This window comes from Puma concolor, chromosome A1 (assembly GCF_028749965.1).
Source record: "Puma concolor isolate L17-30 chromosome A1, mPumCon1.1.hap2, whole genome shotgun sequence".
NCBI classification, from domain to species: domain Eukaryota; kingdom Metazoa; phylum Chordata; class Mammalia; order Carnivora; family Felidae; genus Puma; species Puma concolor.
Window position 1 is genome coordinate 216,920,422 of NC_141667.1, and position 17,731 is coordinate 216,938,152.

Genomic DNA, 17,731 nt, shown 5'->3' on the forward strand with positions numbered 1-17,731 from the left:
ACTTCAGACTCGGACCCTGTAATCTGCTGTGTATAAAAGCTGTCAGTATTGGGGCGCCTGGGTGGCTCAGTCGGTTAAGCATCCGACTCGGGCTCCGGTCATGATCTCGCGGTCCGTGAGTTTAAGCCCCGCATCGGGCTCTGTGCTGACGGCTCAGAGCCTGGAGCCTGTTTCAGATTCTGTGTCTCCCTCTCTCTCTCTGACCCTCCCCTGTTCATGCTCTGTCTTTCTCTGTCTCAAAAATAAATAAACATTAAAATAAAAAAAATTTTTTTTAAAAAAAGCTGGCGGTATTTAAACCCTCCCCTTTTTCCCAGCCAACAGTTTCCGGGAAGAGTTTTCCCCGTGAAGTCCCCGGTGCATGTTTTCACTCTTCTCTCTCTCTCTCTTTCTTTGCTCACCTCCGCAGCACCTGCGGCTCTTTTCTCCCCCAAATCAACTCTTTGTGGTTCCTACCTTCCACAAGGTGGCCGTTTTTTGTTTTTTGTTTTTTTTCTGCCTGTAGACATGCAGCTTTGTTTGCTCGGTCCTCAGATCGATTTCTTGGGAGTTCAGAAAGGTTTGATGTTTCTCTAGCTGTGTTTGAGGTAGGAGGCAAGCGTAGGGTGACTCTACCCATCTACCCTCTTAACCGGCCATTCTCCGGGATTGATTTTTGTGTACATTTTACATTTTCTAGGGGATGGACCTTTATATTCTACACTTCCATTTTCCTCCTCCCAATCTTACCCAAATGCCCAAGACGGGGCCCGAAGGGAGAAGAGTCTGAGTGAACCCTAGTAAAAGCCCCGGTTAATCTGCCCATAACCCCCACACTCAGGCGTGCCTCTGTATTTGTATTCACGCTGTATATTAGTTCTGACAACTCCCTGATGTTATGTGTGTGTCTCATCCCCTCCCCCCCCCCCACAAAAACCCTGCACAAAGTAACACCACCAATGCACTGCCATACTTACCTCAGTCTTGCTGTGGACCCATCCCGTATCTACTTCCAATTTCTTCTTACGATAAACCACACGACGAGTTTTTTTGGCTTCTGGCACAGGCTCCTCACCTTGTGGTGGTTGTTTCCATAAGTGAAATGTGAAAGTCGACGTCTCCGCAGTTTTGGCCGTGAGGAAGTCTGGTAGAAAAGAGAAAGGAAGCCTGGATCTGTCTTTCTCAGACAGGTTGAGGGTTTGAGACATCGGCCATATTCCCCCAAGTGGCGAAGGCTGCCAGATGGTGGAAAGGGCAGGTCTCTGGAGAGAAATGTAAGGGTTGAAGTTGCAGCTTTCTCCGTTTTGGCATCCGTCCACTCAAAATGCATTTATCGAGGGCCTACAGTGTGCCGGTCCGAGGCTAGATGCCAGATGCCGTGGTGAGGACCACCCAGTCCAGACTGGGTGGGGGGGGGGGGTGTGAAGGTGACATACCAGCCACACGCTGCTAACAAGCATGGCTGCTAATTCTGGTAATTTACAAAATAGGCAAAAGTGGGGAGCCATTTACAAAAAAAAGGAAACGCTTCAAACCCCGTTATGTCAACTTAAAACTTAAATGTGTGTTAGCGTGCCACGTTACTCTTTTTTAAAGTTTATTTCTTTATTTTGAGAGAGAAAGAGAGAGTGCGGGCACATCAGCGTGGGGGAGGGGCAGCAAGACAGGGAGAGAGAGGATCTCAAGCAGGCTTGGGATGTGGAGCTGGATCTCGGGAAACGTGACATCGTGACCTGAGACAAAAATCGAGAGCTGGACCCTTACCCGACTGAGTCACCCAGGTGTCCCAGTATGCCATGACAAAATGCCGGGCAAGACCTCTCCTTTGTGGGTGCTTCTGATGCTGGACTCTGTGATCTTTTTTGCTCAAAGCACATTAATAATTTATTATCTATAATTCTCAGTTTTGGTAGTTTGTAAGCAGTCTGCAGAATCACAGACTTAAAAAATTCTGTATATTCCCCAATCTTTAATGGATGTTCTGTCCACATATAAATTTAAAGTAGTGTTTTATTTTTTTAATGTTTTATTTATTTTTAAGAGAGAGAGAGAGCGAGTGAGTGAGCAGGGGAGGAGCAGAGAGAGAGGGAGATGAAATCCTCCCTGAAGCAGACTCCAGACTCTGAGCCATCAGCACAGAGCCCTACGCGGGTCTCAAACTCACAAACTGAGATCATGATCTGAGCCGAAGTTGAACGCTCAACCAACTGAGCCACTTAGGTGTCCCTAAAGTAGTGTTTTTCTTTTTTAAATTTTTTTTAACATTTATTTATTTTTGAGACAGAGACAGAGCATGAACGGGGGAGGGTCAGAGAGAATCTGAAACAGGCTCCAGGTTCATTTATCAGCACAGAGCCTGATGCAGGGCTTGAACTCACGAAGCACGAGATCATGACCTGAGCCAAAGTCGGACGCTCATCGACTGAGCCACCCAGGCATCCCTAAAAAGTTTTTTAAAAAGCTATTTTCTTGGGGTGCCTGGGTGGCTCAGTTGGTTAAGCCTTTGACTTCGGCCCAGATCATGATCTCATGGTTCATGGGTTTGAGCTGCATGTCGGGCTCTGTGCTGACAGCTCAGAGCCTGGAGCCTGCTTTGGATTCTGTGTCTCCCTCTCTCTCTGCCCCTCCCCCACTTGTGCTCTGTCTCTCTCTCTCTCAAAAATAAATAAAATGTAAAAAAAAAAAATTAAAAAGCTGTTTTCTTATTGAGTCTTTTGAAAGTATTCAACTTCGTTTTCACAGCAACAAGTTTCTTTTTATCATCATTTCTGTCAATTTCTAAGTTGAATTTTGGAACTAGATTAGTAGGGCAGCTGACTCTCAGCGGGTGTCAGACAAGCCGTGGGAGCAGCAGGAGAATCTGGGACAGTGGCATGTCTGAGAAACTAAGGAGGCCACTGGCTAGAACTCGGAGTGGAGGCTTTTCCGCAGGAAAATGAGGAGACAGAGGTGGGAGGGCAGGATCATTTGGAAACCTGTGTGAGAAGTTTGGAAGGGGGTCTCAGTCTCCCTGTGAGAAGCACCTTCCTTCTCCAGTGCCTGCCTACAAATGATAATGATTTGTCAGAGGGAAAAAGCTGAAGTGAGCCCAGCCACTGTTTGTGAGTGTCTCTTAGAAATTAATAGAAAACATTTCTAAAATGGTAATGACAAAAGAGGACATATATATGCTCAATTTTTCCCCTATCGGAATGCTAAAATCGTGGACGCTTTGTTTTGTGCTATACATCCAGCTGTGCCATCATTAGGGGGAGGCTTTAGGCTGCCTTTCTGAGCCTCTGTTCCTTTAAAATGGAATAATGATGCCTACAGAGACGTACTGAGTTACAGTAAAACCTTGGTTTGTGAGCATAATTCATTTCCGGAAACATGCTTGCAATCCAAAGCACTCATGTATCAAAGAGAATTTCAAGAACCATTAGTTCAGTTGTGATCATGTGACATTCGGTACCACTCGTATTGCAAGACATTGTTCATTTATCAAGTTAAAATTTATCAGAAATGTTTGCTCGTCTTGCAGAACAAGTTACTCGCAATCCAAGGTTTTATTGTACTGTGAAATCATGTCTACACCGTGCCTGCCACCTAGTAGAGGGTCAATATATCTGTGGCCTTCACTCGGGGAGCTTTGAATTTTGATGGCTCATGATTCAGTATCTTCCCACCTCTTTTCCCAGACTAGATGGTTCTGAACAAGAAAGGCCACTTAATTTGAGAAGCCCCATGCAAAATGAAAATGCAGAGGTCCTTGTTCTAATATTATTAAGAAGTTCAAGACGGTGAGCCCAGGGCATTGAATCAAGCGCAGCACCTTTCAAAGTATTGGGTCCCGTGTGACTGATCAGAGGTCCCACATTCATGAAGCCAGCCTGGGCTTGGGAATCAGCATGTGCAGACAGGGAGGTGTGTGTGTAGAATACAGAATGGTCTGCATCCTGGAAGTAAGCGAGTTTGTATCTTGGAAGAGGCTGGGAGATTTCTTTGGGACTGGCTACAACCAGAACATGGAGGGGATGCCTTTTATCTATTAGAAGGGTTGCTTTTTTTGTACAAAAAGTTCAAGGTGTTGCTTTTTTTTGTATAAAGAATTCAAAGTGTTGCTTTTTTGCATAAAAAGTTCAATCCTTGGGGCGCCTGGGTGGCGCAGTCGGTTAAGCGTCCGACTTCGGCCAGGTCATGATCTCGCGGTCCGTGAGTTCGACCCCGCGTCGGGCTCTGGGCTGATGGCTCAGAGCCTGGAGCCTGTTTCCGATTCTGTGTCTCCCTCTCTCTCTGCCCCTCCCCCGTTCATGCTCTGTCTCTCTCTGTCCCAAAAATAAATAAACGTTGAATCAGACTACGTGAAAATAACCCGGTCCACAGAAGTTATTCCCTAAGAGTTAGATCAGGGGCATAAATTGGTATTGGGGGCCTGGAACATGGTCTTGGGAGGGAATCTGAGGATGTGTCCTGGCTCAGGACTGGTTAGCCATGGGTATTGTTGACATTTCTGTGTTAGTTGGATATAGTAATCTTAAAGATTTCCATGTGGTGGCTTTGAGTCTCTGAATGGAATAGTCTCATGGCTTAGGCTCCTGGCCCAAGTTTTCCATTATTAGATTTTTTTTTAAAGAATTTGTTTGAGAGAAAGAGAGCAGGGGAAGGGCGGAGAGAGAGAGAGAGAGGGAGAGAGAGGGAGAGAGAGAGGGAGAGAGAGAGGGAGAGAGAGAATCTTAAGCAGGATCCATGCTCAACGTGAAGCCTGAAGTGGGTCTCAACCTCATGATCCCGAGATCATGACCTGAACCAGAATCAACAGTCAGATGCTTAACCAACAGAGCCACCCAGATGCCCCCTCCGTGATTAAACTTAAAAACACTGGCAACCACCATGATGGGGAAATCTTAACAGCTGGACCTCAGATGCCTTCAGTATCTGGTAATGATCTAAGTAGCCCCTCCAATCTAGTTTAGATCCCTTCTTATATGGGGCTCTATGGACTTCTCTTCCTACCACAGCACTTAACCATTCCATACATGAATCCCCTACTTTCTTATCTATCTTTACCCACAGTCCCCCAAAAAGGATAAGGGGGTCCCAGACTGTGTCCATCTTGCTTGGTATTTTATCCCTGGAAGCGAGGACCTTGCTAGTCCAGTAGGTGCTGTGGTTAGGCAGTGAGCATTTCTGCCTCCTTTAGGGTTCGTGGCAGAAGGTAAGAGGCAATCACAGGATGGAAAAATGGGAGAGTAGTCCTTACTTTCACGTTTCTTCATAATCCAGAGGATTGTTTGCTTGTATTTTCCAAAATTTTTCTTCAACCTAAAGAGAATGTGAATTATCTCGAATGCATGTTTACGTGTCATGCTACACAGTGTAGACAGTGCTAGAACCTGCCGAGTGTTTCTCTTTTTGAAGAATTGGGCTCGTGCCTCTGCTTTCGGGGGCTGTTTTTCTTCCACTCACTACTCAGGAATAAAGGGACAGTACATGGTGTTGACCCAGTGCTTCCCTCCTGGACTTTAGGCTGACACCCAAATCCTTCTAAACGAGTTCAACAAGGGGCATCTTGGGAGCTAGGACAGGACTGGGAGGTCCAAATGTGAAACCGGCTCTAGGAGTTAAGCTCGTGCAGCTTGATTTTTCTCTATGGCTGGTGCATATCCCAGTGGAGGTTACCTTTGGAAATAGCTGGGAAAAACAGCACCATCTGTGAGCTGGACAGAGTCACTTGAAACCCCTTTGCATTTAGTGGGAAAACTTCAAACACTCTCATTCGAAATGACGCATCATGAAAGCCACACTGAGGGCTGGTTCTTCAAAATAATCAAGCCCTTACCCCCTCTCCTGTCAATATACAAAGCAAGTCGTCTTGGGATTTCACTGGCTTGGGCTGTTTCTGTTCCAAATAAGGGTGGTCTCCCGGGGCAGCTGCGTTTCTTGGTTCTCAGATCAGAGCCCCTTTGAAAGGGAATGTGCTGAAAGGAGTGAGCTTCCCAGGCTTAATTGGATCTGAGAAGAAGGCCTTTGACCTGACCGATTTTAAGTGCTCAGTTCAGATTCCTTGAGGAGAGTGGAATAATTTAACCTCAAGTAACCCCAGGAAGCAAATACCTTTGGCTGGAAAGGGCTGTGCTATTTTGCCGGCAGAGAGCAGGTTTACTGTTTGTACTTTAGAAGCAGTGGCGGGACTTGAGAATGAGCTCTTCATGGCCCATTTGTATTGAATGTTATTTGTTGTATCTGCAAGCACTTTGAATGGAATCGAAGCAGTTACCTAGCCTGCCATCATCTGTGAAAGGATAGGGACCAAACCGGGGGTGGGGTGAAGCCTGACTTACTGGTCGAGAGCAGGATGCCAAACGTACGCAAGGGTTAAATTCCAGTGAGGGGATCCAGCCACAGGCACCCAAGGCCCTTTTGAAAAGCTTCCTCCCTTGGCTCTTTGCCCACCTTTGCCTATTCTTGCCAGCCGGCTCCTCAACGGCAGAGACTCTGAGATCCCCGCTCTTCTATAGATTGACTATATATTCTATAGATTGATCTACACATAGTAGATCAGCACATAGTAGGTGCTCAGGAAATATTTGTTGAGTGCAATCAGATTAGAATGAACCTTGGTTATAGGCCCAAGTGGGATGGAATAGGTGGGGAAATGTCACATATGGGGCCCGGTAACTCACAGCGAAGTTACTTTGCATTTGTTTTTGTAGCTGTGTAAGGATCTGGAAGCTTGGATATTCTTTGTGTTTCACTCTGTGTATTCTGTTTTCTCCTTTCCTAGAGAAGCCTCAGGGGTGTCTGGCCCCAGGACTCTACTGAGCCCAAAGCAGAAGTTGCTGGCAGCCAGCCTCTCTTCTTGGTTTTGGAGAAAGCTTCAATTCATCAAGGAGGTTATGCAGGGCACCCTGTACCCCCACAGCTTGTTCCTTGGTGTCACTGCCAGCGTCTGCAAAAGACTTGCAGGAGGCTGGAACGTGCACCTTGCTTGCTACGATTTCTGATAGTTGGATAAATGAAAATCCAGGTTTCTCCGCAGCACATTCCGGACGTACAAATGGGAGTTTGGGGACATTTTGTGACGTGGGGCCGTGACAGCTAGAAAGATTTGGTGCCAGCAACAGTCTGCAATAGCCTTATCATTCCCCACTCCACATGGGGATTCTGGCCATCGCTCCCGGTCAGTGTAGCTCATGGCTTTTCCCACTCCAGGGAGCATGGAAAAGCATTAGCTAGCCTATGATGAAGCTAGGGAATTTCTTGGCAGATGCCCAAGATCTTGACCCCCCGTTGCTCCTTTTATTAAAAGAAAGGCCAGGGCTCTGACCCTTGCTCCCCGGACTTCTGTATAAGTTCATGGTACCTCCAAGACTTTTCCTGCCCTGGGTCTCCAACCTCTGTCACTGCCAGCCTTTGATCCTATCCTGTACCTCCCGTGCTCGTAGATTTCCTTGCTCTTGGTGGCAACCACATCATTCTGTCTACCTGCCCCTGACCTTCTCTTGCTTCTGTGCTCGCTCTTTGGCTCAGGGGACCTGCCTGGCCCTGGCCTTGGTCTTTTCTCTGGTGGCCCAGTTTATGCTTTCCGGGCTGCCACCGCTGGCCTACCTGAACCCGCTGACCAATAGCTTGATCTCTCCAGTCACTTACAGAATTCCCAGTTTCCTCCTGGTTTCACTCTCCAGAATCCCAGTCAGGGGGATGTCAATATCCTCTTCCAGTTCTTGGCGAGCAGCCATTTCTTTGAGCACGGTCCTAAACACTACCTGATAGGAGCTGTTGAGAACCTACAAAAGGAACATAGAATTAAATACCCGGAAAAGGGGGATTAATGGCTCACTATAATTAAGCACTTTTCTGACTCCCCAAAGTGCCTGGTGAGATTTCAATATGCTAGTAGGAAAACACAAACCATGGGAACAGTAGGGTGGCCAGTAAGATTTGTTTTAAAGACTATTTCCATTATTCTCATACTCCTCAATCCCCCATTTGCTCTCTCTCTCTCTTTCTCTCTCTCTCTCTCTACATATATATATATACACACACATATATAAAATATATATAATATGTAATATTATTATTAATTTTTTGACAGAAGCATGGCAATCATCTTTTCAGAGCATAAAAGACTCCATTTCCCAAATGTGGAGATGGTTATAGAGCCTAAAAATGCTTCCGTGATTTAAGAGCATGCCAGGCTTTCTGAGTTGCAGGAAAGGCCAAGCTCCTAGTGGTTGCTTCACTGTGAAGGATGGCAGTCTTCAGGAAAGCAGGGTAGCACCTAACGCCTAACACGTTATAGTAGCGGCCAATTCTGCCTTTAGAGATTCTTCCAAAGTAATGATGTTTCAAGCTGCCTTCTTGTTTTGTAAATCTGATCAATCTATCCCAAATCTGTGATTCTAATACCCGTGAAGCTTTCACGTCGCCCTGCTCACGATGTGAGGTTGAGGTTGAGGCCATTATGGCTGTTCAACATCCGATAACGTACTGTATGCTGTTAACGTATTAGCCTCCTCTGGTAAGCGGAAGACCGACATATCCAAAGTTGTGTGTGAGCTGGGACAAATTTAAGAATGTAGCTTGTGGTTGGCTGGGTTTTTTCAGGTTGGGGGGGGCAGGCTGGGGTGCCTCAGGTCCGGCTTGCCTGATTCCCAGACTCCGCAGCTCCTCTCCAGCTGGGGGTGTTGAGTTAGCTAACCAAGCAGGCTATTACACAGAGGTGGGTGGCTCTCGTGTCATGGGGCCTAGGTAAGCCAGCCAAAATCTAAGCCTGTAAAATGCCTCAGTGTTATGAATCGAAACCTAAGGACCACCAATCGCAAGTGGCCAAACGGGCTTTAAGCGACGGCCAATCAAAACTTTTGTTGCTCTGCTTCTGCCTCTTCTTTATAAAAGCCTCTCCCCAGCTCCCGCCAGCAGAGCACTTCCTAACCACTTCCGATTTGGTGGTACACAATTCGAATCGACATATGCTCAAGTAGACTCTTAAAATGTTTTGTAGGCCTCAGTTTATCTCTTAGAACCGGAGTCTGCTTCTGAGCAGGTAGAGGTTAAGGCCCGTGGCACCAATATGGCTGCCTCGAAATTCCTCATTGTTGACAGTTCTTCCCTTGGGATGGAGTGACTTCCTATTTGCCTGGGCCAGTGATCTCTCCCCATCGTCTTTGGATTCTGAGTTTTGTTCCCCAGAAACCACGGTGCCCGCTGTGGCCCACCCGACAACAGACCCACGGGGTGGGCCTGGTTGAAGTTCTCGTCCCGTCCAGGCTGTGCCACCCTACTCGATTTAGCCAGCACACGTGACTTCTTAGAGGTCTGTCTCATTTGCTTCCCCTGCCTGTAGAGTAGAGCTAGCCTCCTCACCATGGCAGGTGTATCGAGTACCCCAGTGTTGGGTTCTCCATGCCCAGAGACCTCTCCCGGGTGAATCTCTGGTTCCCGCGACCGAAAACATTTGCACAGCCAGGTTTGTGAGGCGTGGGGACGTCACGGAATTAAAACAAGCGTGGATCGTGAACTAAAAGCAGCAAAGGGAGCCGAGCTGTCAGAATAGCCAAAGTATGAGAGCCCCTATCCAAATAGAAGGACTTAGCGCCCTCTCTTTAGTTTGTACCCCAGTGGTTTCCGGGATTCCCCCAAAAGGGGCGTCAAAAGTCCACACTGACGGGTCTTTCAGCTACAGGTACCATGTGGCATTTGCGTCATTCTTTCTGTCCTGCTCTGGCCCCGCCTGTCCACCTCTGCCTCCAGTGACGTTGCTCGGCTGCCTTCCAACCCGTACGGCTGCCTATGGTGAGGAGGCCAGTGTCTGGGGCTGGGTGGGGGCGGGCGTGGTGTAGTGCACCTGTTACATGGCGCCACCCCCGTGCGCTGTGCACAACCTCCCGGGAGGTGCCTCCCCTGTGCCTCAGACTGCAGCTCCATCCGGTACGGCACACCTCAGCGGACAGGGGTGCCGAAGGGCTCTGAGTAATTTAAGTTTCTACTTAAAACAATTCAGATTCCAACTCTTGCTGAAAAAAATCTTTCTACCTTTTCTATTGTAAATTCAGAAGAATATATCGGCTTAATTTTGAGTTCCAGGGACACAAAATTTCAGTCCTGTGATTGTCGTTAGTACCTACAGTCCTGAGAAAGTTTCTTCGCTGTAATGGAAAGGTTGCATAATAATGTTTCCACCTGAATCGGCGTGCAAATCTTAGATGTAAGTAGACACAGGAAATTAGAGCCACCAGCTTGCACCAGCGGGTAAAATCTTCATGCAGGAAAGAGGACACAGCATACTGTAGATGTAAGGCTTATTTAAACTATTGCGACTTCCCATCTCCTCTCTGGTTATGGGGTCCAGCTGGAGAAGGGACATCCGCGGACTCTGGGGGGCCGGTTCTGTGTCCCTCTGAGGGGTCGTGGTGGCAGGACGTGGGGAAGGCTAGCTGCCACGAGCTGCTGCAGTGTTAGCCTGCATGGCACAGGCTGTTGTCTCAGTGTCTGTCCTGCAAGGCTGCCCCGTTCCTTGTCCTTCAGTCAGAGACAGCAGGCTTGCTTGTTGGGGTTTCTGAGTTGCTGTCTTTCAGCACTTAATCACCAGGGATATACGAAGCAAAAAGCGAACTCAGGAAACTCCCCACCATGTCATCCCTTGGGTCATGAGGTTACTAGCCAGTCTGATCGCTCTCCACCCTTCAATTTTTTTTAATGTTTATTTCATTTTAGAGAGAGAGAGAGAGCGAGGAGGAGAGGGGCAGAGAGAGAGGGAGACACAGAATCTGAAGCAGGCTCCAGGCTCTGAGCTGTCAGCACAGAGCTCGACGCGGGGCCTGAACCCACGAATCCGACCTGAGCTGAGGTCGGATGCTCAACCGACTGAACCACCAGGTGCCCCCTCCACCCTTTTCTTTTCTCCATCCTTGAGAAGCTTCTTTTCTTTTTTTTTTTTTTAATAATTTGTTTTTTTTTTAATTTACATCCAAGTTAGGATATAGTGCCTCAATGATTTCAGGAGTAGATTCCTTAATGCCCCTCACCCATTTAGCCCATCCTCCCTCCCACCACCCCTCCAGCAACCCTGTTTGTTCTCTACACTTAAGAGTCCTTCAGAGGCTTCTTCTATTTGTTTTTCATATAACGTCTAGGGTTTTAAGCTGTAGTAAGTGGGAAAAGTACATCTACTCCATCTTTCTAGAATTTAACGTCATTTTTATTGAGGTTTCAACAAAGACTGATTTGCCTTGATATCTAGATAAATTGAATGTTTTATTTTGGGCTTTGCCACCTTTAAAAGGGTTCTGGAATGTGATTATATTATCAATAGGGCTCTGAAAGTAGGGCCATGGAGGGTTACCTTTGGTTTTCTTCTGACCCACTTTGATTTAATGTGTGGCATTTAAATTTTCACCTGTTTTAAGAAAAGCTCCTTTGGGCTATGCTAACAATGGAACGAAGCAATGAATCTCAGCACCAAGAGGCAGTTCCCCGCTGGCCTGGGGCCACACTGCTCCAACATCTGGAGGAAGGTGGGCTTGAGTTTTTACCTGACTTACCTTGTTATCGTAGCTCTCAGTTTCCCCTGAGTTCATGGGTTCATGTAATAAATCGTCCCAAAAGCTCTCTTTAGAAACAAACTCCATGGCTTTTGATTTTGGAGGGCACAGCAGAAGTGAAGGCATTTGGAAAAACAGCCACAACAACGAGCAAACAAAACCAAAACCAAAAGGAAACAGAGTTACGGCATTTTGCCCTTTTAAATAAAAATGCATGCATCATCAATAAGGCTTTAGGTAAACTCATCACGTTTCCTAAAATTAAGCTGGGGGATATTAATAAAATAGGAATAAAAGGGTCAGTTTCAGTGGCTGACTTTAGGAAGTGTGTGTTACTAGTGGCTGGTGAAGGTTCATCTGGCACAGTGACATTTGAGTGAGTCCTGAATGAAGTAAGGCAGTGGACAAGGAGGCAGATAACTGGAAAAGAACATTCCTGGCAGGGGGCTAGCAGGTGCAAAGGCCCTGAGGTGACAGTATGTGGGAGTGTGGTTGACATAACTGACAAACTGTAAGAGGCACAGTATACCTAGAAAGGGGTGAATATGGAAGGTAGCGGGAGTGGAAATGGGGGAGCGGGGAAGGGGTTACAAGGCCAGCTCACAGAGGACCTTATAGGCTATGGGAAGAATTTTAGATTTTATTCTGGGAGAGATCTATTCTGAGTGTGATTTCCTCTTGGAGATCCTGAGGAATATTCCTAACTCCTGCCAGTGTTGTAAAAAAATTGCCGATTTCCAGACGTACGTACGGCTCCTAATTGCGAATTAAAGCATAAGAGATACATTCTCAAGCCTGTGAGCACATGAAAAGCAGAGAGCAAATGCCTTTGTTCTCAAGGCCAGGTACAGCCTGGGCCAGGAGAGGGGCTTAGAGCCTCCAGTGTCGACGGGGTGCAAATTGAATCAAGGAATTGATAATTACATCTTGGGCCCCATCTCCTGCTCCCGGGAAGGTGTGGCTCTTGAGGGGGGCGCTCAGGGACGGGCTCTCAGACGGTAATTGAGCCCCCAGGGAAATTACTGGGGCCTGTTTTCTCAGCTTCAGGATGACAGCAGCTCCTTGAAGCCGGCCCACCCAGAGAGCCCTGAAAATCCACCAGGTTGGTGCAGGGCTGACTTATTGTGTCCGATTTTGTGTCTCTATGACACCTTTGGGGATGGAGAAGATTCTCCGTGATCTCTGCACACGTTTACCTTGCACTTCTTCCCAGTTTTGGTTCAGTAATAAAAACTCTGTTGGGATAGAGAGCCCCCACTCAGCTGGACCGACACCAGGCCCGGGGGCCTCTCTGCTTGATTCCAGAAACACCTTGTGTCCCCCAGAAACATGGAAACGGCTGAGAAACATTTTGAAAAGCCATTCGGGAACACACAGCAACAATCCATGGGAGTTCCAGCAAGCTCTGAGGGGGAGGCTCCTTGTGGTGGTCACTGGAGAGCGAATGTGGAGGACCTGGGAGAACGCGTCTGGAGAGACGGAGAGGCAGGAGGTGCCTCCTGTGGAAGATTCTTCAAGTATGCGCCCACCCTAGATTGAGAGTGAGAGCCTGGCTCTGGGCCAAATAGCTTAGCAAGTCCCCATCATTTGTGATTCCCCATTTGAATAGGCTTTATGGAATAATGCAAATGAACGGAAACGAAACTAGGTGTTTATCGCGGGAAGAAGGTGGCTTGGCAGTCCTGAATGCCGAACGACAGCCTTCTGAAGGGTTCGATTCAACATAATAATTAACCGTACTAACGTCAACTGGCGCTGTCTCCATGTCAAGACAAGCTCAGCAGATGTGCAGCAACAGCCACAACTGGGGCTGAACGACAAGGAAAAGCTTCATGCCTAATGCCTAATTAACTTTCCCTTTGGGGATTTCTGTCTACCTCTACCTTTGTTCTGGTGAGCTGCTCATCTTCTCCTGTGAGGCCCTATGGGAGGGTTGGTGGGGGCGGGGGAAGTGTCAGGCCCTTGAGCCGTGGCCCTACGGGCTACTTGCAACCTGTCACCCAGCCCCTTGGCTCTCTGGTCCCCTCTTCTGTGTCAGGCTCGTCTTCAGGGCAGCACAGAGGAGCGGGGCTGACGTTGGTAGGTGCCAGGCACACACGATTCCCTAAAGTAGACTGTGTCCTCTCTGGAGCCGATTAAGCACAGATCTTAATTTTTTCTCCATCCAATCAGTGCCTCTCTTCTAATGGCTTTTCCTGCCGGAACCATAGTTCCCGAAATCGGGAGAGATGTTTGAGCCGCCCCTGCAGGGCAGATCCCCCCATTGTGGATGAGGAAAGGGAGAGAGGAAGCAGTGAAGCATGAGCCGTGGGGCCGGCTCTGAAAAATGGACAACCTAGCTCTGCTGATAAACAGGCAACAGAAGCAACTTTGTCCTGCCTTCACCTCCTCGACCTTTCCTGTAGTAAGTTCCTTCTTATTCTCAACAGGTGGGTTGAGGGATTGGCTCGTCTGGTGATTGCTAAGGGCACAAGTCTATAAGCTGTTCTCAAACCTTGCTCCTCGAAGTGGGGCCCATGGATTAGTAGCAGTAGCTGCTGCTGGGAGCTTGTGAGAAATACAGGACCTCAGACCTACTGAGCCGGAATCTGCATTTTAACAATATCCTCAGTGATCGTTCTGTCCATTAAAGTTTGAGCGGCACAGCTCTAAACCCTCCCTGGAAATGGATTAAGATGAAGACAATTCTATTGATCGGTACCCTTCTGGGGGGGGCGGGGTTGGGTAGCGGGTGGGATACATTGTCTAGAGTCTGAGAGCTTGTTTGATAAGCCACCTGTGTGTCCCAGACTTAATCTCCCCCTCAAGCCCCTACCACGTTGAAAGACAAGATACTGTAGTCCCTAAATTGTTTCTAATAGGATGGGCCTGGTTAATTGTGGGGCTTTTGCTTTGGGGGTGAGGGTGGGAGGTGTCAGTGGGGATTTTGCCACCATCAGGATTCCCTCCTGTCTTTCCCCTTCATAGGATTCAACTAAGCCCTCCTTAATGAAGAACGAACGTGTTTCAAGGCACCATTTGGGGGGGCTCCAATTTATTCCCTACCAAGGTGCCATTGGATATGTCTATTTGGACGGGCCCTCGTGTCCTTGTCAAGCCCTGCTGTCCAGCCCTCGGGGATGCTGGCAGCCAGCTAGACCCTCCTGAAATGTGGGGCTCCTGAGTAAGGGATGAACTTCTCTCCCAGGTCATTCCGTCTTGCTCCAGAGACCCTCTCTCTGTTTCTCATTCTATTCCTCCTCTTCAGGAAAGGACACGGAAGCCCATCCAAGTTCAGAGGCCGTGTGCCCAGCACGGCCCCGGGTCCTCTCGAGGACTTGGTGCGAGCTGGACCAGCAAGGGCCCCACCCTCCCGGGGCACCACCCCGCAGCCCAGGACACTCTGCGGGGAGCAGGGATCTTTGGATATGTTATGCTGGGCGCTTACCACTTTCCTCCTCATGAGCCACGTCAGGGGTAGCACACACTGAAAAAGAGTAGCAACAATTATTGATAGGATGTGGTATGGTGAACTTGTCTGGACCTTTGGGTCCCTGAGGGAATCGGTTTAAAAAGCACGTCCCAAATAGCTGGGGGAGACCAGAGTGGAAATTGTGGGTTTTGGGGTAAGTGGCTTCCACAGTCTTTGGCAGTTTGAGGCCTATTGCTTACGTTCGACAAATAGTGATTCCCCTCCCGCTGTTCACACTTCATCCCGCCCACCAGAATTTAAATTCTGAGAAGGTGTCATTTTTTTCTTTTCACAGGCACACTGAGCTCCTGGAGGAACAGGTGCACAACGTAGTGATTCAACAGCTCTGTGTGCTCTGCTACATTCACTGCAAGCGTGGCCACTGTCTGTCAGAGGTTGTGATGGTTTTGTCCATCTTATATCCTGCCCAGTATGCAGTAGGTGAACAATTAAGTGTCAGTAGGTATACGGTAAATGTCACGGAAGAAACTGAGTAAGGGTAACCTATTATCTTTCCTTCCAATTCCAGTGGTAAATACACTCACCTCCCTTTTCAAAATTCAATTCTCATTCAAACTTAAAAGCACTTTACCCTTTGGCTCCATTTCTTCCTTGGTCCCTGAGCCTGGCACCAAGCCCTAGAAATAATGCCTTGGCCACTGGCCTTAGGTAAGATCGCTGTATCCTAAAAGGTCAAAGGAGGTCTCTCTTTGGCCGGGGGCACGCTCATCCTGTTATTCTTACCTTCTTGTGGATGGATTTGTTAACTTCTACAAGTCATTTAAAATCATCATAAGATCGGGGCGCCTGGGTGGCTCAGTCGGTTAAGCGTCCGACTTCAGCTCAGGTCACGATCTCACGGTCCGTGAGTTCGAGCCCCGCGTCGGGCTCTGGGCTGATGGCTCAGAGCCTGGAGCCTGCTTCCGATTCTGTGTCTCCCTCTCTCTCTGCCCCTCCCCTGTTCATGCTCTGTCTCTCTCTGTCTCAAAAATAAATAAACATTAAAACAAAAATTAAAAAATAATAAAATAAAATCATCATAAGATCATAAGATTTAAATACCTTCCAAATCTGACTTCTCAGTGGTTAGTGTGGTTGTGGAGAGTTTTAGTTTTGATTTTGATTTTGCAGGTGCTGTTGAGAGACAGAAGAAGGTGGCCGTTAGTGATTTTAAACTCCCACTTTCCGAGGGATCCATATTAGACATTTAGGGCCCGAAGTTCTTCCTCGATGCCCAAGGCTGATCGCGACAGGGGACGAGCAGATTGGAGGGCACTGGATGCACCCCCTGCCTTTCGTCCTCCTCTTTAGTTCTGCTAACTTATCCAGGACTGCGGTGAACCAGGGGTCGGGACATGTAGCCCCTCTGTGGCCTTCTCCTCTGGTCACCACAGGGCCAGTTAGGATCCTCAGGATAGACAGAACAGTATGGGGGGAGATTTTGGAGCTCCAGGTCGCTCCAAAGCCGTGTGGAAATGTATGGGGTATGCGTGTCACTACGGGAAGTGGGCATGTCTGCCCTTCTGGTGCTCTCTGAGGAGTGTTCGATGGGAGCTGGCCGGGACACAAGGGGGCTATCTAGTACGATCCGCTAAGATACGCAATGGGAGGCTACTGTATTTTCTGAGGACTTTTGTAAGTTCTTGGTTATCGTTATTTTATGTCTGGTGGGATCTTGTAGTCCCTATTCCTTTCTGTGCCCTCCCCACCTCTCCCTCTTCCTATCCCTACACCCATGCATGCTCACACACACGTCCTGTATGTAAGTCCTGTGTGTACACAGCAGAGACTAGCAGGCCAGTGGTCAAAAAGCAGAGGCAAACTGCTCCGCCTGCCCCCGGGGGTGTCAGGATTCGAGCCTGGGCCGAGGGGTCAGGGCACAAGCCTCCCACACCCGTGCAGCATCCGTGACTATCAGTCCTTTAGCTGAGGGTGAGCCCTCTGCAGTCAAGACCTCTCCAGCTTTTAAGAGGACTCATCCCATGCCCTGATGCATCAGCACTCCTGTGGCGCTTGGGTAAATTCCTAGCAGTGCTATTGCTGGGTCGTAGGGTAGTTCTATTTTTAACTTTCTGAGTTAAAACCACACTGGTTTCCAGAGCGGCTGCACCAGTTTGCATTCCCACCAGCAGTGCAAGAGGGTTCCCATTTCTCCGCGTCCTCGTCAGCGTCTGTAGTTTCCTGGTTTGTTCATTTTAGCCGCTCCCGATGTTTACAGCAGCGCTTTCAACACTAGCCAAATTATGGAAAGAGCCCAAATGGCCATCAGCTGACGAATGGATAAAGAATATGTGGTTTATATAAGCAATGGAATACTACCTGGCAATGAGAAAGAATGAAATCTTCCCACTTGCAGCAACATGGATGGAACTGGAAGGTATGCTGAGTAAAATAAGTCAGTCAGAGAAAGACAGATATCATATATTTTCGCTCATATGTGGATCTTGAGAAACTGAACAGAAGAGCATGGGGGAAGGGAAGGGGGAAAAATGGTTACAAACAGAGAGGGAGGGAGGGAAACCAGAAGAGACTCTTTTTTTTTTTTTTTTAATTTTTTTTTTTCAACGTTTATTTATTTTTGGGACAGAGAGAGACAGAGCATGAACGGGGGAGGGGCAGAGAGAGAGGGAGACACAGAATCGGAAACAGGCTCCAGGCTCTGAGCCATCAGCCCAGAGCCCGACGCGGGGCTCAAACTCACGGACCGCGAGATCGTGACCTGGCTGAAGTCGGACGCTTAACCGACTGCGCCACCCAGGCGCCCCCAGAAGAGACTCTT

General features: G+C 48.2%; 1 protein-coding gene across 1 annotated transcript in view; it reads right to left on the reverse strand.

The window, feature by feature from the left end:
• Nucleotides 1-17,731, reverse strand: part of ERICH6B (glutamate rich 6B) — a 70,337-nt gene that overhangs the window by 18,469 nt on the left and 34,137 nt on the right. Inside the window, exons 6-9 of the mRNA XM_086717549.1 lie at nt 11,502-11,590; nt 7,609-7,745; nt 5,219-5,280; nt 957-1,123 (exon numbers count right to left, since the gene is read on the reverse strand). Of these exons, the coding sequence (XP_086573675.1) occupies nt 957-1,123; nt 5,219-5,280; nt 7,609-7,745; nt 11,502-11,590 (455 nt within the window). The remainder of the gene's footprint in view (nt 1-956; nt 1,124-5,218; nt 5,281-7,608; nt 7,746-11,501; nt 11,591-17,731) is intronic.